The 24524-nt window shown below is 37.4% G+C and overlaps 1 protein-coding gene across 1 annotated transcript in view; it reads left to right on the top strand.

Moving 5' to 3' along the window:
• Window positions 1-24524, top strand: part of LOC147642921 (uncharacterized) — a 95753-nt gene that overhangs the window by 59104 nt on the left and 12125 nt on the right. Inside the window, exon 2 of the mRNA XM_086837601.1 lies at window positions 12642-18938. Within this exon, the coding sequence (XP_086693727.1) occupies window positions 18556-18938 (383 nt within the window). The 5' untranslated portion in view covers window positions 12642-18555. The remainder of the gene's footprint in view (window positions 1-12641; window positions 18939-24524) is intronic.

Raw genomic sequence — 24524 nt, forward strand, 5'->3', positions numbered from 1 at the left:
TCTGACTGCCGTCATCACCTTATGCCAGGAAGATGCTTTTGCCAGAACCTTGATGTATTCAGAAGTGCCCTCTTATTACACGTGGAATGCCACTAAAAACGTGTTCGCGCGACGATAACGAGGCGAGCCCGTCGAAGGACAACCTGGTATCTTCAAAGAGAATACAATCGGTAGACTATATACAGTGCATCCTAATCAAGATGAATGTTTCTTCCTTCGCATGCTGTTGGTGAATGTGGCCGGTCCCAGGTCTTTCCAGTATTTGAAAAATCTCAACGGCATCACGCATGCCACCTTCCGCAGTGTGTTTCAAGCCTTAAATATGTTGGAGAACGACCAACAGTGGGATATCTGCATTCATGATGCGTGCAACACGGCACATCCGGACCAAATTCGCTCATTGTTTGCAATCGTATTGACTGCTTGCTTCCCTTCATCTCCAACAGAGTTATGGAAAAGATATCGTTCGCATATGGCTGATTATATTTTGCACAGAGTACGTCTAGATAATTCTGACATGACCATGGAATTGACAGAAGGAATTTACAATGAAACTTTGATAAGGATTGAAGACAAGTGCTTAGCTATCGCAAATAAAGTGCTAAGTCAATTGGGAATGCCAGCACCTTCCCGAACTGCGACTGCAGCATTTGATGTGGATTTGCGCAGTGAGCAGAATTACAACAGTCATGATCTCCAGTCATATGTCCAATCAAACATTTCGAAATTAAACCATGAACAAAGAATGGTTTATGATGATGTCATGCAAAACATAAATATTGGGGCTGGAGGCATCTTCTTTTTGGATGCACCAGGAGGAAAGGGGAAAACATTCCTCATTACATTGATTCTGGCTACGGTTCGAGCTAACAAGGACATAGCTTTAGCTCTTGCTTCATCTGGAATCGCTGCGACATTGTTGCCTGGAGGGAGGACTGTTCATTCAGCGCTGAAGTTGCCGTTGAACATGCAAATCATCGAGACTCCTACGTGCAACATTTCCAGAGCATCTGGCATGAGAAAAGTATTGCAAAGATGTAAACTCATTGTTTGGGATGAATGCACGATGGCACACAAAAAATCGCTGGAGGCTCTCGATCGATCGTTGCGGGATTTGCGTGGAGCTGTCCAACCATTTGGGAATGCGTTAATATTGATCGCAGGGGATTTCAGGCAAACGTTGCCTGTGATTTACCGATCGACACCAGCTGACGAGATAAATGCTTGCCTGAAATATTCTATATTGTAGCAACATGTACGTACATTACAGTTGAAGACGAATATGCGTGTCCAGTTACAGTACGATGACTCAGCCGACGTATTCTCACGACAGCTACTGGACATTGGGAACGGAAAGCTGCCAGTCAATGAGATGTCGAGAAATATAGTATTGCTCGAGAATTTCTGTAATTTACTTACATCGAAGGAAGGACTTATCCAAAAAGTGTTCCCCGATATCCGAATAAGTTATAGGAATTACGATTGGCTCAGTGGACGAGCGATTCTCGCTGCCAAGAACAAAGATGTCTACCAGCCCAATCATGTAATCCAATCCAGCATAGCAACTGACGAAATTACATATAAGTCGATAGATACCGCTATGGAGGCAGAGGAAGCAGTTAATTACCCTACGGAATTTCTAAACTCACTTGATCTGCCTGGAATGCCACCACACATATTGAAATTAAAAATAGGTGTGCCGATTATCATGCTCCGGAATTTAAATCAGCCGAAACTCTGCAACGGTACGCGACTCGCAGTCAATTGAAATTGATGAACAACGTAGTAGAAGCAACGATCATAACTGGTCTTTTCAAAGGTGAAGATGTCCTCATTCCTAGGATTCCTCTGATCCCGACTGATACACCGTTACAGTTCAAGAGATTGCAGTTTCCCATTCGTTTGGCGTTCGCAATGACCATTAATAAAGCTCAAGGTCAATCTCTGGAGTTGTATAGTCTAGATTTGGATGCAGATTGTTTAGTCTTTATATTTACGCGGAGAATAGAGAAACGAAGAATATTGTATACCAACAAGTATTACAGAATTAAATGAATTTGAATTTGTTTGACTTATTTCTTATGCGTGAAACCACAATATGCCACAGAGAAATGTGGCAGGGTACAGATAGTTTATATATATTTATGTTTAAAAACAATAAAGTATTACCGGCTTTTATTTCATTCACCTATATATATAATTGTATTAATTTTTCCATCGTTCCTATAAGAGCAATATGATATAGTCATCCGATTTTCATAAAAGTCAATTCTGTTGAAAATTGAAGAAGTTATAATTTTGAATTGTATTAATTTCTCTATCGTTCCTATGGGACCCATAGAGTAGTCTGATTTCCATAAATTTGTACACAAAGTGGCAGAATATTTCAAAATGTCTGTATCTTAAATTTGATCAAATTCTGTTGAAAACTAAAAATGTAATCTTTTTTTTTTTTAATTTTTGTTCCTATCATTCCTATGGCAGCTATATGATATAGTCTTCTGATCTGGATCGTTCCGACATATATATGAGTGAAAATATATAGAAGACTAACTAAAGTTTCGTTCAAATAGCTTTAAAACTGATGGACTAGCTTGCGTAGAAACGGACAGACGGACGTGGCTAGATCGACTCGGCTCTTGAACCTGATCAAGAATATATACACTTTATATGGTCGTTGGGGCCTCCCTTCACTGCGTTGCAAACGTCTGACTGAAATTATAATACCCTGCAAGGGTATAAAAAATAAATTAAGTAAAAGTTTGCCTCGCCTCGCGCGTGAGCCACGCGCCATGATCGCCTCGCGACGGCAAAGACAAATATCAAGCGGGTAAAAAAATAATGGGGTCGCAAGTTTTTGTCCCTCTCACTTGTGTGCACATGTGTGTATTTCGCTGACGCAATTTTAGTTTTCTGCATGGCGCAATTTGTTAGCGGCCGAACTGTTAAACATTAAAACGTAGGTTCAATCCCCAGTTGGTCGTACAATATTCTAAAAAATATTGTGAGTATGCTTGTAAATTATTTACTACAATGTAGTAACAAATGTAATTTTTTCAATCGAAATTTTTTCCTGAATTTTATCCATACCTCTCATTATGAATTTCATCATGTGCCGAAAAGCGACGGCGGCACCATGAATTACCCCACTGAGAGCTCAGGGTGAATTTGATTATGAGTCGAGCAGCGACGTCGGCATCATCAAGCATGAATGAAAGCGAATGAAAACTACATAAACGGTGGGTCCTTCCCACCGAACGGATAAACCTAAAAGTCGGCAGGAATTAGGCTAAAAAGTCCGACTGGGAAGTTTCCGCTGGCATCTGCAGTCCGCGAGGTTGAGGGGCCCTGGGTTTGGCAGGGTTCCCACTTAGGAAATGGACTATCTATAGCAATGCGATTTTGGCCAGCATTCAGAGCGACCATCTCTTTCGCGCTGATTTCCTCGAAATAAGCGCAGAAAGGACGCCAAATTGTTCGATTTAGCAGGCTGGCTCACCACTTTTCCGGGCGAAGATGCTCATGCAGGATATTTGGCTCCAGGATCTAGGGTGCGACCACGCCATTCCTCAAGATTTTCTGGAAAATTTCTCCGCGCTCGATCATGTTGGGTCCACGGTAATGGTGATCTTGGTAAAGGCAAAGACTCGAGTGGCCCCAGTCACAACGGTATGGCGGCCGCCGTGGGTATTGTGTGGAGTCTTATTATTGTCCGAAATGGCCAGCACCGTTCTTCCTGACTGATTGGACAGACTCGTCGATTGTCCTGGTTGCCTGGTAATACAGACCGGCGTGTCACTGGACAACGTACGTTGCCAATCTGGTGGTCGGATTACGGCTTTTGACATTCTCCAATATGACGAACGGCATCCTCTAGTCCTCCCGTACAACTGTCTAGACTTATCGTTCACTTTACGCATTGCATATCGAACGACAGTAATCTGGTAATAATACGTCTGATCCGTTTCAAATTCTGGATTCCGAGGGTAAGGAAATTGGTCAAGTCCGTCAAATATTCGTGCAAGGTATGTGGCGGATGAGTTTCAGACACAACTCTTGGAAGATTTACCTAAGGAGTGTACGTACTTCTCGAGTCCCTTCATATACATTAACAATCATGACATAAAAAGATGAAAAATGAAAGATGAAAGATGAAAGATGAAAGATGAAAGATGAAAGATGAAAGATGAAAGATGAAAGATGAAAGATGAAAGATGAAAGATGAAAGATGAAAGATGAAAGATGAAAGATGAAAGATGAAAGATGAAAGATGAAAGATGAAAGATGAAAGATGAAAGATGAAAGATGAAAGATGAAAGATGAAAGATGAAAGATGAAAGATGAAAGATGAAAGATGAAAGATGAAAGATGAAAGATGAAAGATGAAAGATGAAAGATGAAAGATGAAAGATGAAAGATGAAAGATGAAAGATGAAAGATGAAAGATGAAAGATGAAAGATGAAAGATGAAAGATGAAAGATGAAAGATGAAAGATGAAAGATGAAAGATGAAAGATGAAAGATGAAAGATGAAAGATGAAAGATGAAAGATGAAAGATGAAAGATGAAAGATGAAAGATGAAAGATGAAAGATGAAAGATGAAAGATGAAAGATGAAAGATGAAAGATGAAAGATGAAAGATGAAAGATGAAAGATGAAAGATGAAAGATGAAAGATGAAAGATGAAAGATGAAAGATGAAAGATGAAAGATGAAAGATGAAAGATGAAAGATGAAAGATGAAAGATGAAAGATGAAAGATGAAAGATGAAAGATGAAAGATGAAAGATGAAAGATGAAAGATGAAAGATGAAAGATGAAAGATGAAAGATGAAAGATGAAAGATGAAAGATGAAAGATGAAAGATGAAAGATGAAAGATGAAAGATGAAAGATGAAAGATGAAAGATGAAAGATGAAAGATGAAAGATGAAAGATGAAAGATGAAAGATGAAAGATGAAAGATGAAAGATGAAAGATGAAAGATGAAAGATGAAAGATGAAAGATGAAAGATGAAAGATGAAAGATGAAAGATGAAAGATGAAAGATGAAAGATGAAAGATGAAAGATGAAAGATGAAAGATGAAAGATGAAAGATGAAAGATGAAAGATGAAAGATGAAAGATGAAAGATGAAAGATGAAAGATGAAAGATGAAAGATGAAAGATGAAAGATGAAAGATGAAAGATGAAAGATGAAAGATGAAAGATGAAAGATGAAAGATGAAAGATGAAAGATGGGACGAGCCTGTCACATTCCAAATGGATTTGTTTTGGTGTTCGTGTGTTCTCCCTAAGGCCATCCATTTAGAGCCTATATCTGACCTCACGATTGAGAAATTTTTGACCGCTTTCGCCCGTTTCGCGTCTCAACGAGGAGGCACCCATCAAGTTAAGTCGGACAACGGGAAGACCTTGTAATCTACGCTCCCGAGACTATCTCCAAAACCTAAAAAGGGCTGTGACGGGTTCCTATAGTCCCCAGCAGCTTCTCTGGCATTTCATTCCTCCGGTAGCCCCTCACATGAGAAGCCTGTGGGAGGCAGTCGTTAAGAGCTTTATGACCCTGTTCTATGAGTCCACGGCCACGCGAAAATACACGTTTGAAGAACTGTGCACTCTCTTGGCTATGGTCGTGGTTGTTAAGAAATACAACCTTCAGTCTAATGAGTGGGTTTTAGGCAGAATTGATCTGATGGCCAAGTCTATGTGGTCAACATCCGTTCTGCGCGGAGACTAATAAAACGCCCTCTGGCGAAGGACGTCCTCCCATAGATAGACGCGTTCGCCTGCTCAAAATAACCAGCCACCATTACATTGTCATCTTTCTAAGTGAACGGACGTGATTTTATCTTACGCTCTCGTTTTGTGTTAAAGTTTGCTAATAACCACCGGGGTTAACTTAAATTTTCTATTTTGTGCTAATAATAGCTGCTATTCTGATTTATGTTTTTAATTGGTTTTATTTCCCAATTTAGTTGTGCTGCTAGTGCTAGCTTTTGCATTCCTATTCTTCGATTTGCTTTTGTTTGCACCGTCGCAACAGCTAAACGTTTTTGCAATTTATCTCCCACGCTCTCCCACTCTCTCATTTCCGCTGTGCCGCTGCACATCTTATCTTATCTGATCTCCCACGCTCTCCCACTCTCTCGCTCTCGCTGTGACTCTTTACTTCTTATCTTCAAAGATCTGTTGTTTTTTTCCTCTTTTTTAAAGTACAAGTACAGTGAAAAAACCCCATGCAATAAAGTGGCCTTAAATGAAACAATGAGATTACGAAAAAGTTCGTAAGATATTTCATAATTACATGTCCGCAAAATTGGATTATTGATAAATCGAACTAAAATACGAAAAATAACTGATAACTTAGAAAATTAAAAAAACACGCTTTTATAGTTAACCACACTAAAAAATAAATAATAGTTTTAAAAAAACTAAAAAAACACGCTTTTATAAATAACCGAGCTAAAAAGAAGAAAATAATTTATAATTACAAACAAAATTATTAAATTCAGAGCAATAGTATATAATTATAAACAAGAACACTTAATTCAGAGTTAAAAGCGTGGGGTGCGTCTATAATCAATGTTACAATTATTCTAAGGACAACTACCACCACTGCGTCTTCTACGTCTTCCAATCCCGACCCAAAAAACTAACCTACTCCTTAGGTATTTCCTACCAGAATGCAAGAGGCTTACTTAGTAAGCTTCCTTATTTGTATTCTGATAACCTTCCGTTTGTATCTCAGGTTATTGTGCTCACCACAGAAACAGAAACAGCCGGAGATTCTGAGCTCCGAAGTTTTTCCAGCTGTGTTCACAGTATATCGGCCAGTTCGCCCTATCAGACGCGGGGGTGGAGTTCTTTCACGTCAGAATTATTAACCGAGGAATGCAACGATGTTGAATTTCTCTGTTCGAAGCTATCTATCAAAGGTAGCTCCATTTTTATTACCTGCATACCTCCACTGTCGGAACTTCCTATTTATTGGAATCACCTTTCCGCTATTCAGATGGTTTCCAGTAGACTTTTGGATAGAGACCAGTTGGTAGTTCTAGGAGATTTTAATATCTCTGGTGCTATTTGGTGCTCAAGTAATTCCACCAATACTCTCCATACACCTACACAACATGACTTTATCGCTGGCTTGCTCGACATTTCCCTAACTCATGTCAACCATATTCGAAATTCCCTACAGCGCTTGCTCGATCTTCACTTCGTCTCTGATTCTGCAAGAGTCAGTTTAGCAAGGGTGGCGCCTCTGACGCAGCCCGAAGATCCTTATCATCCAACTTTCGATGTGACTCTTAATATTGGGTGTGACGTACAGAATATTTCTGACCGTCCAGCCAATAAAGTCCTATGTTTTCGCAAAACGGACTTTGAACGGCTGAATAATTTTATAAACGAGTTCAATTGGTCTGATCAATACATGTGCACTGACATCGCAGTTGCCGTGGATATTTTTTACAGTGCCATGAATTCATTTTTTACTGAATGTGTTCCGTTATATTATCCGCCAAGCTCGAATAAACCACCGTGGTTTACGAAAGAGTTGAGCCGACTTAAAAATAAAAAATCTAGACTGTATGCTAAATTTAAATTCACCGGTTCTCAATCTGCCCTTTCATCTTATTTATCAGCTCGGTCAAACTTTACCGTGCTGAACGCGCAGTGTTATAAAAACTATTTAACTCGTTGTAGGGCCCAGTTCTCACAGGACCCAAAACAGTTTTATAATTTCGTTAACACTAAACGTAAGCCTAAAACAAATCCTTCCTCGCTTTCATTTGAAAATACTACCGCAAATAATGATGAGGCAATAGTCGATCTATTTTCGCAGTTTTTTCAAACAACTTATTTTAGCTCTTCGAATTTACACCAGACTTATTCCTACGACATACCCAAATCAAACTAAATTTTCTGTCCTAGCCTAAACGAGAGCTCTCTTCTTTTATATCTTCATCGTGTCAAGCCAGTTTATTCGCCAGGTCGCTACGGAATTCCTGGCTGTGTGCTCAGGTATTGTGCCGACGCCCTGTGCTATCCCCTCCAGAAATTGATTACCTTTAATTGTCGGCCATCCCTAAATTATTTGAAAACATTATCACCTCTCACTTACAGCACCTTTGTAGATCAGCTATTTCTCCATGTCAACATGGTTATATTAAGCGAAGTTGATCTTCGACAACAACAACAAATCTTTTGGAGCTCTCTTCCCATATTATAAAGGGCTTCCATAATAATTTTCAGACAGATGTAATCTATACTGATTTCAGTAAAGCATTTGACTTTGTTAACCATTCTCTCCTTGTTAGAAAACTCGATTTAATGGGTTTTCCAAGTGATCTTATTAATGGGATCTCAATTTATTTGAATGGCAGGACGCAAAAGGTCCTCTTTAAGAATAATTTATCCAATGTTCTAAGGGTCACATCTGGCGTCCTGCAAAGAAGCCATTTGGGACCCTTATTGTTTACATTTTTTATCAATGACCTGCCCAAAGTCTTTACTAACTCCAGAGTGCTTATGTACGCGGATGACGTTAAGCTTTGTGTGCAATACATTGACGTTGCCTGCCAGTCGGACTTACAAACAGATCTTAATAATTTTCAAACTTGGTGCCGTGTAAACTTATTAAACTTAAATGGCTCGAAATGCAAGCTAATGACATTCTCTTGTGTCGTTCCTAAGCTTGCTACTTACACGCTGAACTGCTGCTCTTTGAAAAGTATTTATTCTGGTGATGATTTGGGCGTCCGCTTGGACCCAAAACTTGACTTTATTGATCATATTTCGTGTATGGTGAATAGAGCCAGGGGTGTGCTTGGATTTATTAAACGGTGGTCGAAGGAATTCAATAACCCCTATGTTACTAAATCCTTATATACTTATTTAGTTTGTCCTATCTTAGACTATGGATGCTGCGTTTGGAGCCCTCAGTACCGCGTCTATATTAAACGCATTGAGTCGGTTCAAAAGAACTTTTTACTTTTCGCTCTACGCGGTTTAAATTGGGATGGAAACCAAAGATTACCTTCCTACTCTAGTAGACTCCTATTAATAAACTTGCCGTCCTTAGCCAATCGTAGAACGATGCTAGGGATAACCTTTATTTATAACCTTATACATGGTGATGTGGAAAGTGCTGACTTGTTGAGTTAGCTTAATTTCCATGTACCATGTAGAACTACTAGATCCTATATCCCATTATTGTTGCGCCACTGTAGAACCTCCTTTGAATTGCATAAACGTTTTAGAGTATTATGTGCAAATTATAATGATTTGTACACACTAATCTCTAACGTAGATACCCTTCCCAAATTAAAATCTTTAATACTTACACACTTAGTAAACATGCAAGCTAACAATCTGGCAGCACGCCGGTAGTTATTTTCCTCGTATTCTGTCCTATATTTTCCATCGCGCCTACTAACACCTAACCCAAACAGGCACGTGCCTGGTGTCATACGGGCCACTTGAATGTACAGACCATAGTGCATCAACGTCCAAGAATAAAACAATCTGTAAGGGCAGAAATATGAAAATGAAGAAGAATCCTACAAATACAATGATAAATGTATTTCTGTGAACATAAAATATTAAATAAAATCTCTGGTATTTACACAAAATTATTAGATTAACAAAAACAGTGCAGCTGTAGAATATCTCGTCACCTATATATTTAAACGTGCGTATTGTGCTTAGTGACAGCATTATGTATATCCGTCAAATGACAAATTCACAGCAATAGTCGAACTGAATACATGTTAAAACAATGATTGTTATAATTAATTACAGAAAATAAAATACTTGGCGCGAGATACTACCGTACTTCCGGATGAACCCCACGCTTTCAACACTGAATTTAGTGATCTTGTTTATAATTAAATACTATTGCTCTGAATTTAATTATTTTGTTTGTAATTATAAATTACTAGCTGTACCCTGCCACGTTTCTCTGTGGCATATTGCAGATATATTTAATCGATTTCACGGAATTGCAATATTCTACGTTGATGTGCGCTTTGTATGATTTTGACAATAGGGGTGAATATGGAACCACCCAACGATTGTCTACCTCAATATTACCAATTCTCATGTTTAAAGTTGTCAAAGTCCCGCTATCTTCAGTTGACTGTCTCCTATACAGAAGATATCCATCGTCCATCGGTGTTGGCTGCAAATGCTCGAGGAGATCGCTTGGAACACTTCCCGTCTACCATGCATGGTGAACTTGGGTTGAGGGTACCACATGGGCCATGGATCATGTTCTTAATGATAACTGCATGCAAATCCGTATCGACCTCTGCCCGTGGAATCTCAGCGCATATCACATCGTCAATTTCGTCTGGAGTAATTTTATCATACAGCCAAATCAGTATGTGCGCATGCGGCAAAACTCTCTTCTGCCATTCTACTGAATACATCCAGCACCGCACAGATCCAAAAACTCCATGTTTCACAATGAAATCCATCAGTGACCTCAGCTTTTGTCTGAGAGTGAATCAAATCGATTGCTGCAAAACGCGACTGCCTAACTTTCAATCGTTTACTCTCAAGCCTATCTGCTCGTCTTTCTGCTGATTCCTCGTTGTGCATTTGCATTGCTTTCAGCCGCTCAGTCTCTCGGATGGAGGCCCGTTCTTCGTCAGTCATATTCGTAATCTTACGTCTTTTTGCTTCTGAATTGCGAGTACGACGACCCAAACTCGACTTCTTGGGTGGCATGACTTCGTTTCTTACTGAACCTGAACAAAAAAAATAAAATTTTTATCTCCAATTTCTTCTTTCAATATGTTTTGAATGTTTGACAGGAAATGCTTTGATTCAGCTGGCTGCCTGTAGAGGGCGCAGCAGTAGGGGCACGGGGAAACGCGAAAAAACTGATATATTTTCGCAAATGCAGATAAGCTATCAACATCAAAAGTAGACAATAATCGAGCGGGAACCTCAACGCATGTTGTGTAAAAATTTGGGCTTAAACGGTTCAGAACTTTTCAAGTTTCTTTTTTCAATATGTTTTGAATGTTTGACAGGAAATGCTTCGATTCAGCTGGCTGCCTGTAGAGGGCGCAGCAGTAGGGGCACGGGGAAACGCTAAAAAAATTGATATATTCGCAACCGCAGATAAGCTATCAACATCAAAAGTAGACAATAACCGAGCTGGAACCTCAACGCATGTTGTGTAAAAATTTGGGCTTAATCGGTTCAGGACTTTTCAAGTTTCTTCTTTCAATATGTTTTGAATGTTTGACAGGAAATGCTTCGATTCAGCTGGCTGCCTGTAGAGGGCGCAGCAGTAGGGACACGGGGAAACGCTAAAAAAATTGATATCTTCGCAACCGCAGATAAGCTATCAACATCAAAAGTAGACAATAACCGAGCTGGAACCTCAACGCATGTTGTGTAAAAATTTGGGCTTAAACGGTTCAGAGTCTATGAAGGAAGTAGACACGAACAGAGAATTTTTATATATATAGATTTTCTTCTTTTTAGTTCGGTTACTAATAAAAGCGTTTTTTTTTTAGTTTTTATAAACTATTACTTATGATTATTTTAAGTTTATTGATTTTTTTAGTTTCTTATGAATGCAACAAATGTTCCGCGCCCAGTCCTCACAGGTCTCTGATGTTACAAATTATTCTAATGAAGTATGTAGGGCTAAGTCTCGTAGCAGCGCTGCCTACAGCGACACCGGAGAAACGGTTATGTATTCTAAAGTATATATGTAGCTATGATCGCTTAGTCTGGAGCGCAAGGGAATATGCACATACACTAGGGTTCATATACATGTGAGGCCCGCGCGTGACAGTTATGCTGACACTTGGAATTCCGTCTGTGGGTCGACCGGGTGCGCGTGCACAATATCGACTGGTAGTTTGTTAATGACCGAGTGAATTGACTTGCTATAGTCAGTTCTGGCCGATAAAACTTCCTCCTCAGTAGCCCTGGTCTTTTTAAAGCGCTTCACTTCCCCTTTAAAAACATTGTGGAGAAGCGGTGCATTTGTAATGCTAACACCAAAGTGGTTGTCCGACATGGTTGAGATTGTGTCCGATTTTAATGATGGTTCATTATATCAATAGACTACCTTAGCTCTAGGGAAAAAAAATGCATAATCTGTAGTAGGGCCGGTTTAAGGTCTTCAATTGTCCTTGAGGGGATATGTTGTACGACAGCAAACTTGGAAAAGAAAGTAAGTAAGAAAGTATTTTCTATTAGTGGAGAAAATGTCCATGTGTAACATTTTCCAAACATGAGACGGGATCGGTGTTTCACCGAGCTTATCGCTCTTTGGGTGTCTGTCGTATTTGGCTTTCGCGCAAGTTTTACAAGTCGTTACGATTTCGGCGGCTAATTTGGCCATTTTCGAAAAGTAGTTCTCGGAGCACTTTAGTTACGTTTTCTTGAGCCGACCTGTGCGGCTTAGTAGTATTATAAGGCTGTTGGCGTAAGAGTGCATCAGCATTTTCTTTCCCGGGCTTGTAGAAAATTCGCGCACCGGACAGAATATTTCAGAGTTTCTGGAATGCTCGTTGTTGCGCGTTAGAGAAATGGAAAATGCTGGCTGCATTCTTGAAGCCTAATGGGCCTTTTAAATTCATATTACCAATAATTCACTGAGAATGAGGTTAGTAGTATAAAAACGGGATTTTCGGGACCTTTGATGTCGGCAAAAGGGGTAATAAAAATGCAATTAATGGGTTAGCTGTCAAAACATTTAATTGCTTTGAGTAATAAAAATGCAATTAATGAGGGTTAGCTGTCAACCTGTCAATGGATGGGGGTAATAAAGATGCAATTAATTAGGGTCAGTGTATGTAAAAGGACACTTGTGAACAAGTGTTCAAGCGCCCCAACAAGGATGTGGATACGAGTGCGAAAGGGAGGGGAGCGATCCCGAGCGATCCCGGAGCGCACGTGTACGTTCCCACGACCCTCACTGAAAGAAAGGGACGGGGGAGGCAATTGAAAAGGTCGCACCGCAGCGATCCTGGGCCGCATCGATCCCGTTCACGCACGTGGACGTTGACCCACAATCCTCACTTAAAAAAGGGACGGGGGTGCTAACGGAAAATTCCACGCTCTGCTCGATCTTCGAGCGCACTTGGACGTTGACCCTCAATCCTCACTTAAAAAAGGGACGGGGGTGGAATGGAAGAAGGGTGCTAACGGAAAAATCCACGCTCTGCTCGATCCTCGAGCGCACTTGGACGTTGACCCTCAATCCTCACTTAAAAAAGGGACGGGGGTGGAATGGGAGAAGGGTGCTAACGGAAAATTCCACGCTCTGCTCGATCCTCGAGCACACTTGGACGATCACCCACGATCCTGACTTAAGAAAGGGACGGGGGTGGAATGGGAGAAGGGTACATGTTTGGAACGGAAAATCCACGCTCTGCTCGATCCTCGAGCGCACTTGGACGATCACCCACGACCATCACTTAAAAAAGGAACGGGGGTGGAATTGAAGAAGGGTACATGTTTGGAACAGAACAACCAAAGTACAACCATATGAATGACGCACACCACGAGCGTGGATTTTCCCTGTGAGATAGTACATGCTTACACACACACCACCACCCCATCCTTTCACAAATTCGAGGAAGGATCACCCTCACCACCCTTTCTTTCATTGACCAAAAGATGTGCCCTTCTTTGATATGGAATTGTGACTTTTAAGTGAAAGAGTAAATCTGAAAAATAAATACTGAAAAAAAAAAAAAAAAAAATACATCCCCAAGCCCTTTTTTCCCAATAAAAAATGGATATATATTTATTTATATATTATAATTTTATTTATCAAATATAAATATCAGAAGCGATGTTCTAAATCAACATACATTTTCATAATTTTTAATGATTTTTGAGAGCGAACACTAAAAAAATGACAGGCGCAAGTATCGAGACCATTGTTGACATTATCATTCGCCCAAGAGCAAGATGTGAAATGTTGTCCATGTATATTTGAAACCAGCGGTGTATCAGGCATCCTCTGATGGAAAATAAATATTTTATCGAATCCTCCAGATATTGCTCGTGTTCGGGGAAAATTTTATTCTTATACATTTTCATGAAATTATTTATTCTAATTACAAGTTGATGTATTGTAAAAGAGGTTGTGGGTTTGGTTTTGTTTTCCAATGACATCATTTTTGATTGCTCCGTGGACGTCTACTCCCAATGATTATAAAAATTGAATGATCTTATCCTATAAAAATTTTTAGACGATACGTTGAACTAATCCACTCAATGGTGTATATTCAACTAGTCGATCATGGATGAGAAGGCAATATACCTTTGTATTCATCTCACTCGCCACACTTAGCTCTGTGGAAATTTTTACATCAATCGGTCCTGATTTTACAGACTCATTCTGGTATGAGAGATCAACAACAACGACAGGAGCCTTCCTTATAAACTCGATGGGTGATAGAAGTGCCCGTGGTTCTCGATTGTAGTAGCTCTCTTGGAATTTTGTATACATGTCGTACAAGACGGCAAACCGATTCTCATTATATTTAATATTCAAATCCTCATAGGGATAGACTTCAGAATTTAGATATACTTTTGCATTTCTCAAATTGTTTGTAATTAGCTGTCCATTTAACGTAAATGCAATGACAGCAAAACGTGGGCGTTCCCTATTTGCAGACAACTTTACATTCCAGATATGATGTGTTCCCTGTACCAATGTTGGATTAATATAACAATCCCAACTCCGGAATGCGAGTGGGAGAGTAGCTCCACTTTTCACTACATTAAACATTTTAATTTTAGCACTGTCACTTGGAACGATGTGGGGAATCTTCCAACATATGTTATGTATAGCAATATTGTGTGTTTTTCCATCAACTGTTTTAATATACATATCATCAGTGTTTTTTGTAAGCAAGAGAACGAGCTCATGTTTACAATTTAACACTACTTTCTTGTAGTCTTCAGCGAATCCCATCAACATTTTTAAAGGTACAGAAAAGCTGAAATGTCCTCCCGAAGGAATATTGTCTCCACCACTCCACCCGGCATTACGACAAAGAACTCCTTCCTGTTGACCGACTGAGAGAAAGTTCTTAATAGTTGTTGTAATTCCAGTAAACCGTGTCCTATCCAATTCACACCCGTTCAACTCATATCTTATTTCATCAAGAAAATAGGCCATGCAATTATTTTTAAGCATCCCGGTAACTCCATTTGTCGAAGTCGTTCCTGTATTTGTGTCAATAATTTTGCTAAGTGTTCCCTCAAAGTGGAGAAAACTTTCACATGGAAGGACATACAAATCTTGGTTCTGTATTGTGATACGAACTTCATCATTTGGCTTGAAGTTTTGTTGATATGGATAATAAGTATGTAGTTCTTTTTTAACAATGCTTTCATCATTGACAGGTTTTTCTTGAACATAAAAAATCTCATTCATTTGAATTATTTATTTAATATTAAATCCCAATGATTTTAAAATCAATTTATTTTTTAATGTGAGAGTCGGCCGTTGATTTGAAGGACCTCGGGTTGATGATGATGATTTTGAAGATGATGATGCTTTCACTTCAACTGTAGGTTTAATAATGTTATCAAAGGAGCTATGTAACGTCTTTTTATTATAAATAATCATTCTGTTGATCGTAAGTGAAGACGAATTGATACAGTTTCTCCACGCAAATTAATTAATTCTCCGTTTTGATCAGTTATCCGTACTTCGAGTGTGCTTATTTCTCTGGTGTTGACAGGTAAATAAATCAAGTTGTGTGGTGTAATGTTCATTTTATATCCAGGCGGAACATTGATTCCAAATTCATGAAGCACATGATTTGGTTTATTCCCCACATATGATCCACTAACAATGTTACACTCCAATCTAACAGAATTTATTTTTAAAATATTTACAGGGTTATCCGAGACGTAAATTTCATTTTCATTTGGTCTTAATTTACGCTTATTAAATCCAAATAATCGTCCAATTGATCGTTCATGATTAAAATATACTGTCTCTTTTTTACTAACAACTTGAACTTGTAAAGTATTGGTGTTACATTCAATTGTTACACTATTGTGAAGTTCATATTCCTTGAGCTTATTAAAAATATATTTTATTATATCCTCAAACTCATATGAGCCTATAGGTATTTCTATGACTTTGTTTCCAATATGAAATAGATTATTCCCCTTATCTACATTCGGTATAGAATTGAATGTATAAAAGTCGATTAGAGCACATTCATAATTACGATTTAACTCAATTTGAGGAAAAAAATGTTCGCTTAGTACAGATGTGTTTCCATTTAAAGCAATTGTTAGCGATGTACTCATTATGAAGCTTAATCGTGAACTGTATGTTTTTTTATTAACTTCATTATACTTATATTATTATTTATTCGAGAATAATAAACTGATCGAATCCTTTTCTGTATCGTCCAGTTTTCATATCATCATCCTTAGAGATTAGAAGAAATCCAAATTTATCTTCCCAACACCTTCTTGATATATTCATGAATGAATTATAATCCATATCGCTGTTAACATGATCTCGATATATACGACGCATGTTTAAGTCATCCTGTTTAAACATTATAATAAAATTCGCATTGTCTCGAATTAAATGTTTCGGAATATGTGTATACGTTTGAGATAAATAGAATGAATCAATCTTCCTATGTCGTCCCATACAAAAATAATCTCGAATATTATCTTGTTTTTCGGATGCGACATCATCAAATATCATAATGGAATTGTTTTTTGCTTCTTCTGGTGACAAAACACTATCATTTGACGAAAATGTGTAATATCCCATTCCTCGTATTGGTTTCACAAGATTTTCCAAATACTCATATTTTGGTTGATATAAACTCTTTGAAAATACGTAAATATTTTCAAATTTTAAGCCATTTGGACTTTCGATAAGACTTATCATCACATTGGTTTTTCCACAATTGGATGGTCCAACAATTAAAGCTCTAATTGTGTTTGGTAACAATGAACTGTGTCGTGGATGAGTAATTTCACCATGCACACCACCTTCAATGTTTCTTACTGTGATACTTTTATTTTGTCTTAATAAACGCATGATTTGAAGATAAGTACTTCATTCGAGGACAATCATTCGTTAATTGAGGTTGATATAAAATGGGGAAACATTTTTATAATATAATCAGTCATAAATCAAATGTGAAACAGGGAACTGGTATCATAAATAATTTAATAAACACTTTACCCTTTGAGGCTCATATACCTGGGTACAATTACTGTGGACCTGGCACAAACCTTGAGAAACGATTACTTCGTGGTGACCGAGGGATCAATGGTTTAGATGAGGCTTGTCGGGAACACGACATAGCATATTCAAATAGCAAGGACTTGAGTGAACGACATAAAGCAGATTCCATCTTAATTGATAGGGCTCGGGATCGTGTAAAAGCATTGAATAGCAGCATTAGTGAAAGAGCTGCAGCATATTTTGTGAGCAACGTGATGAAGCTAAAGAAAAAATTTGGGATGGGAACAAAGCAGCAGAAAAAGAAAGTTGTAAAAAAAACTCTTGCCTCAATCATCAGAAAGGCAACAATCGAATTGCGAAAGAATAAACCTCTTGACTTATTGAATGCAGTAAAAGTGGCTCGCTCTGCAGTATCTAACTCTATGGGGTGTAGGAAAAATGTTGTAATTCCACGGGTTATAGCAGTCCCTAAAATTGGTGGTTTTTTACCATTGGTACCTATTTTAACAGCCCTTAGCGCTGTGGGAAGTTTAGCATCAGGTAGCGCTGCAATTGTAAAGTCTATTAACAATGCAAAGATGGCAAAGGCACAACTTGAGGAAAACCAGAGGCATAATAGAAAAATGGAATCGGTAGCGTTAGGCAAGGGATTGTATTTACATCCATACAAGAAAGGTTACGGTATATCATTTACAAAAAATAATAATACCAACAAACAAAAACGCAATCAAAAAAACTACTAAATGAGCTACCTAATAGAGCGTTATCGAATTTTGATATATTGAAGTTTGCCTTTAAAAATATTCCTCATTTTCGAGGAGTTTATATGAAAGATGAAATACCGAAATTTCCTCATCATTCTGAATGTGGAATAATAAATTTAGCAGACTCGACATCAGAAGGAACGCATTGGGTAGCCTATTTTAAGAAGGGGACACACTCGTTTTACTTTGATAGTTTTGGGAATTTACAACCTCCATTAGAAGTAATAAGATATTTGGGTAAAAATATAAAATATAATTACAATCGTTTCCAAAAATTTGGTACTTTTAACTGTGGGCATTTATGTATCAAATTTTTACTAGAGTGCAATTCAAGCCATGTCCTGCCTAACCTTCACTTTACATGAAGTGGACAATATGAGTCGATAGACGTTTCTTAGAATCCCCTCCCATTCCACACATGCTGTGTAGTCGGAGGAGGAGAAATGTTCTCCTCGTCGGGTATAAAATCAGGGACCTCGTCTAGGAAAAATATCATTCAGCGAAGAACCAGCGCCAAGACCAGCCACCAGCCACCAGCCACCAGCTCAACACCATCAAAACCCCCATAAAAATGAAGATGTTTGCCAGCTCCACCGCCTCCAACAGCTCCACCAGCTCCACCGCCTCCACCAGCTCCACCGGCACCAACACCAACTCCACCACCTCCACCACCATCACCAATTTACCCGAAGGGGTATCACAGGAGGACCTCAATGCCCTGATGAGGGACATTGAGCAGGATCCGCTGATGCTTGCCCTTAACGAATGTAGGGTTAAGGGTAAGCTCAGCTTTAGCAAACTCCCTGTCAACATGGAGTTTGACATTTTTTCAGCGAGGAGGGTAGCTGGCAAGTTTGGGCAAAATATAATGCTCGAACTTGCCAATGTATTGATCTATCTTCCTGATAGATACAATGCTATTGAAGATAGCCTTATTTATTTTTTTAACACAAAGTGCTACACCCTTATCAAAAGGGATGATGGCAATATTGATTTTAATTTAAAAAATATGTAATAGCTTTTAAAAAATAAATATATAAATAAATAAAAATTTTTAAACTCAAATCATAAACTTTTTATTATTGGGAAATGGGAATTGGGGTTCTTTTTTTCAGCATTTTAATTTTTCAGAATTTAAAAAAATTTAAAATATAAATAAAAATAAAAAATAAAAAATGTAAACTAAAAATCAAAATTTTTTATTATTGGGAAATGGGAATTGCGGTTCTTTTTCAGCATTTATTTTTCAGATTGATTAAAATTTAAAAAATTAATTTTCATAATAAATTAAATTAAATTAAATTCAAAATTTTTATTATTGGGAAATATATTGGGTATATTTTTTTTCACAACTTTATTTTTCAGATTCTTTAAAATCTTCATCAGGTCAGGTCTGTTTATCAGATCCGATCAGGTCGTACAACCAGGTCTGTTTATCAGATCAGATCAGGTCGTACAACCAGGTCTATTTATCAGACCTGTTAATACCAGGTCTGTTTATCAGATCAGATCAGGTCGTACAACCAGGTCTGTTTATCAGACCTGTTAATACCAGGTCTGTTTATCAGACCTGTTAATACCAGGTCTATTTATCAGACCTGTTAATACCAGGTCTGTTTATCAGATCAGATCAGGTCGTACAACCAGCTCTGTTTATCAGATCAGATCAGGTCGTACAACCAGGTCTGTTTATCAGATCAGACCTGTTAATACCAGGTCTGTTTATCAGATCAGATCAGGTCGTACAACCAGGTCTGTTTATCAGACCTGTTAATACCAGGTCTGATTATTACATCAGATAATACCACACCTCTTTAAATATATATATATATATGCTTATGATTAATAAATTTTTTCTCAGTACATTCCCAACCCCAAGACTGAAATAACCACTCTTATTCTTCGAATTTAAATATTTTCAAATTACATCACAATGAACCAAAATATTTTATCACAATTAAATAAAACTCGAAATGCTTTGAAAAAAAAGTTTTCAGAGTTAAAACAATTTAAGACCCAGAATATTATGGGTTTGGAAGAAACATTTAAACCCATAACTGATCCATTAAATGAACTTGTTAATAATAATAAAAATATTAACAAAAAATTCCTGTCCAATACAGAGGGAGACAATCAAAATGATCAATTTGAATTTGACAAAGAGATTAAAACTCCGCTTATGAAAAAAAGGAAACTAACATTTTACACTGCAGCTACAAAAAATTCAAAACCCAAATATGATGCATACAAACCATTGGATTGGAGATTAAAAAGTGATGATGATTATGATAATATTTCTGGTGGGGATGAGGTGGACGAGAACGATCAATTTTATTCCCAATCAGCTATAGATGATGATTCTTCATTCTCACCACCGGATCATCACTCACATCAATCATCACCAGTATTATCAAATCAAGCAACTGCTCACACAACTCAAACCTCCCCCCATACATCACCATTGATGAGATCTCCACCCTCAGTGCTTGAAGAGAGTTCAAAAAATTTTAATGTTAGTGAACTAGCACGAGATCATATTTTGGATAAAACATATGGACCATACAAAAATGACTCTGGTCAATTAATGTTGGGGAATAATCAAATAAATGTATCAAATAATACAATTGAGTTTGAGGATGGGCAAAACTGGAAACTCACTAGCGGATTATATTCTTTAATATTCCATCATCTTCCAAAAAATTATAATACAGATGATCTGGAGCTATATAGAGAAATTTTACAAAAAACTAATGCCTACCGAAGAAATTTTCTACCAAACGGACAAGTGAAAGGAACGAGAGCATTAAAATATTCTCAAATTATCAAACCACTTTTAGCTAATTTACCCGTCACCAAGTCTACACCCAAACGCAATAAAGAAAACGTAACCGGGTCTGGTTTCATGTCACTTGAAAGGAATAAACCTAATTATGTATACTGGGACGATCCAAATGAGTTAGTGGAACGACTTCAACTTTTAATAGCTTCGGAAACAGCTGGAAATACAAATCACACAAACGAAATTACATCGATAATTGAAGAGCTCCGAGAGGCCAAAATTATATTCTAATTTAGTATATATTTATGTTGTAATATTCAAATGAGATTATACTCATCATGACCGTTGACAAGTTTGGACGTTATATCCATGAAAAGCAGAACACTAATAATTTAAAACGATATGAGAAAACTGAGACGGGACTCTACCTAGATACTGATGGAAACTTTAATATACAAAAAAGGCGTATAAAAAATGGTGGCTTCCCAAAAGAAAACGCAGACATCGTCATCAAAGAATATGTTGATAAAGCTATTCATGAGTTGAGAGTATCCTTAACATCATTGATTACAAAATTTCAAGAAGCAATTGGTCAAAGTTTTGATGGTGTTACGGCAATCGATACTGATACAGAGGGTAATTTTAATATTCAACGTGAAAAAAATGTTGGGATTCCCAAAGAAGCTAAAGATATAGCCAACAAGGAATACGTCGACAAGTCTGTAAAGAGGCTGAGGGATTCTATTATTTCACATCAACAAGAATTAATTGTTAGTATTCCTGATGTGAAAACTGCAGATATTGAAGATCGAATAGAGAGACTTGAGGTTGTTGTCTCATCTATTATTGAAAAAATAGGATTTTCGAAATAATTGAATAGTCTTTTACCTGATAATGAGTAGGCGAGGAATTATTAATGAATTACACGCTCCTGCGCGCAAACATTTTCTACGTCGGAGGGTTATTACAAAGGGAATAAATTCGTTATGGCAGGCTGATCTGGTGGAAATGGGAAAGTACTCTGCCTCGAATAATGGATATCGCTTCCTACTAACAGTAATTGACACATTCTCGAAATTTGCGTGGGGTGAAGCACTTAAGTCTAAGTCTGCAAAAGATGTTGTTGAAGCAATGGAGAAAATATTTAAATCTGGGCGTGGAGTACCAAAACATCTACAAACAGATGATGGAAAAGAGTTTTTTAACGAACAATTTAAGTCTTTGATGAAACGACATCAAATAAATCATTATTCAACATTTAGTACTTTAAAGGCTTCAATTGTTGAGAGATTCAACAGAACATTAAAAGAACTTATGTGGAAAGAGTTTTCTTACAACGGGAGCTATAAGTGGGTTGAAATCTACAAAAAATTAATTAACTTTTACAACAACAAAATACACAGGACTATAAAAATGGCTCCTATCGATGTGAATGTTGAGAATGAGAAACACATCTTGGGAACGGTATACAATAATATAAAAATGTTTACAGGTAGCAAACTGAAAATTGGTGACAATGTTCGAATTTCAAAATATAAGGGAGTATTTGAGAAATCATACACACCTAATTGGAATGTTGAAATTTTTAGGATATACAAAGTTCAAAATACATATCCAACCACATATCTATTAGAAGACTTGAATGGAAATCCTATTAAGGGTGGATTCTATAAGGAAGAGCTAAAAAAAAACTAGATTTCCCAATACCTACCTAGTTGAGAAGGTACTTAAAAGAGAGGGAAAAAGATGTCTTGTACGTTGGTTGGGTTTCCCGAAAACCGACGACAGCTGGATAAATAACTCTGAAATTTTATAATGAAATAAAGACACAAGCAGTTTTATGTTTTCCTTTGGATATTTATTTATATATATATATTTTTATTTATTTTTTTTTTTCATTGATTCAATTTTATTCTAATCTTAATATTATATACACATAGATTTAATTTATTTTTAGTCTTAAAGTAAGTATTTTTAAATAAATTATTATACTAGAAATACAAAATAAATGATGTTTTTATTTAAATACAATTTTTGGATCTCTCATTTTATCCATTGAAATATAATGCCAAATTAAATTTTCTTCGAATTCGTCGAGCGCACTTTCGGTATCTTCTAATTTTCTTTTAAGAGTTCCTCTCTCACCCTCATTATTTGGGGTGTTTCCTAGAGCAGACATTCGGCTAAGCCAAACCCTTGAATCTGCTTCTAGAGCTGTCATACAGCCTTCAATTTCCCTACGAACTGTTTTATAATGACCTATTGCTAGAGTGGATATTCCATCATCACATATAACTCTTTTATCATCCTTATTATCTAAAGTTATTTTTGTAATTTTTAATGTACTTATTTCATGCCCTCTCGACCTAAACATGTACATGCTATCACTTTCTTGTTGTCCTGTGAACAAACAATTTTTATAATTGTTGAAAGTTATCTTCTCCAAACAACTTCGTTTCACTCCCTTATTTTTTTTAACACATGTTTCAGGCTCGCTACCTACACCCGCTGCTGTGTAGGCATACATTTTTGAGCGAAGACCCACAAACTCAGTCATTGACCTACCCTGCAGTTCGTCTTTGAAGAACCCTAAGCGCTTCTTATTACACTGCTGGAAATTATATAGCCTAGCCAATTGATCTGGATATTCAGATGTATCAAATTTTAAAGCAACATCTTCACGAATGTCACTATATAAATCCTCTGTTTTAATAGAGTAGATAAATGAATCTGTATCCATATAATTTAATTTAAGTGCATTCTGAAATTTGGGTTTCATATATGAGTAGTGAAAATCATACATCTTCCATTTGGATAACTCCAACACTACAAAACCCAGGTATGTTGGCTTATCACAAACGTTATGAAGTCTATTCATTTGAATTGCATACATCTTTTCACTAAACTTTGTTGCACTATGAAAATTGGACCTGGCTATTAAGTCCCTCGCACATAACCTAGGACGCCCACCTTTGGGACCCACAGGTGGAGCTTCCCATTCTGTTACTAGGCGAATGTCCTTGCGCTTTAAGCTATTCTCCATCGTCTTCCCATAGACACTGTTGTTTAAAAGCTTAAAAAAGTCTTTCTCAAAATTACTTTTAGCCCTAGTCCTATGCTCTGTGTTAATATCAATATATTTTTTAAGCCAAGGTTTTTGCTTGAATTCGAGGATACTATGTACCTTTTCGAGCTCTAAGCCATTATCTATACACTGCTTTAAAGTTTTATAGTGTATGATATATTTGGTTTTATTACAAAGATCGGCTATTAATTTTGGAGTCTTTGAGGTTTTTGAAGGGAGTCTGTTCCCAGGACAGAAAGGCAGGTCATTGTGTTCATCGTGAAGCGAGTATGGATATTTCAAGTCTACCTCTAAAATATATCCATACTCGCTTTCATCACAAATAGAATTAATATTGAACATTTCTATTTCTGGTTGATTCAACCATTTAAAATTTCCATAAGGGAGTGCTTCTGACATTGCCCATCCATATAAATTATTAGCATCCACATACATTAAATATTCTGACTCCTTACTCGGGTCAAAATCTTGAAGATATTTGTGGTTTGCTTTGGTATATCTATGACTACTTTGAACAAGTCCCCCTCGAATTCCAGATTGAATATATGTTATCATATCAATATCAGTCAGTAATTCGAGGGATATTCCTGTAGTTTTCAACATCGCATCCCATGACAAGCCTGGAGTTGTATAATAATGGGCAGGATCGAGTTGGTAGATATTTGAACAAATAGCC

The sequence above is a fragment of the Drosophila serrata genome, unplaced genomic scaffold (genome assembly GCF_035046125.1).
Source record: "Drosophila serrata isolate PLE 108 unplaced genomic scaffold, ASM3504612v1 contig_331, whole genome shotgun sequence".
Lineage (NCBI taxonomy): Eukaryota > Metazoa > Arthropoda > Insecta > Diptera > Drosophilidae > Drosophila > Drosophila serrata.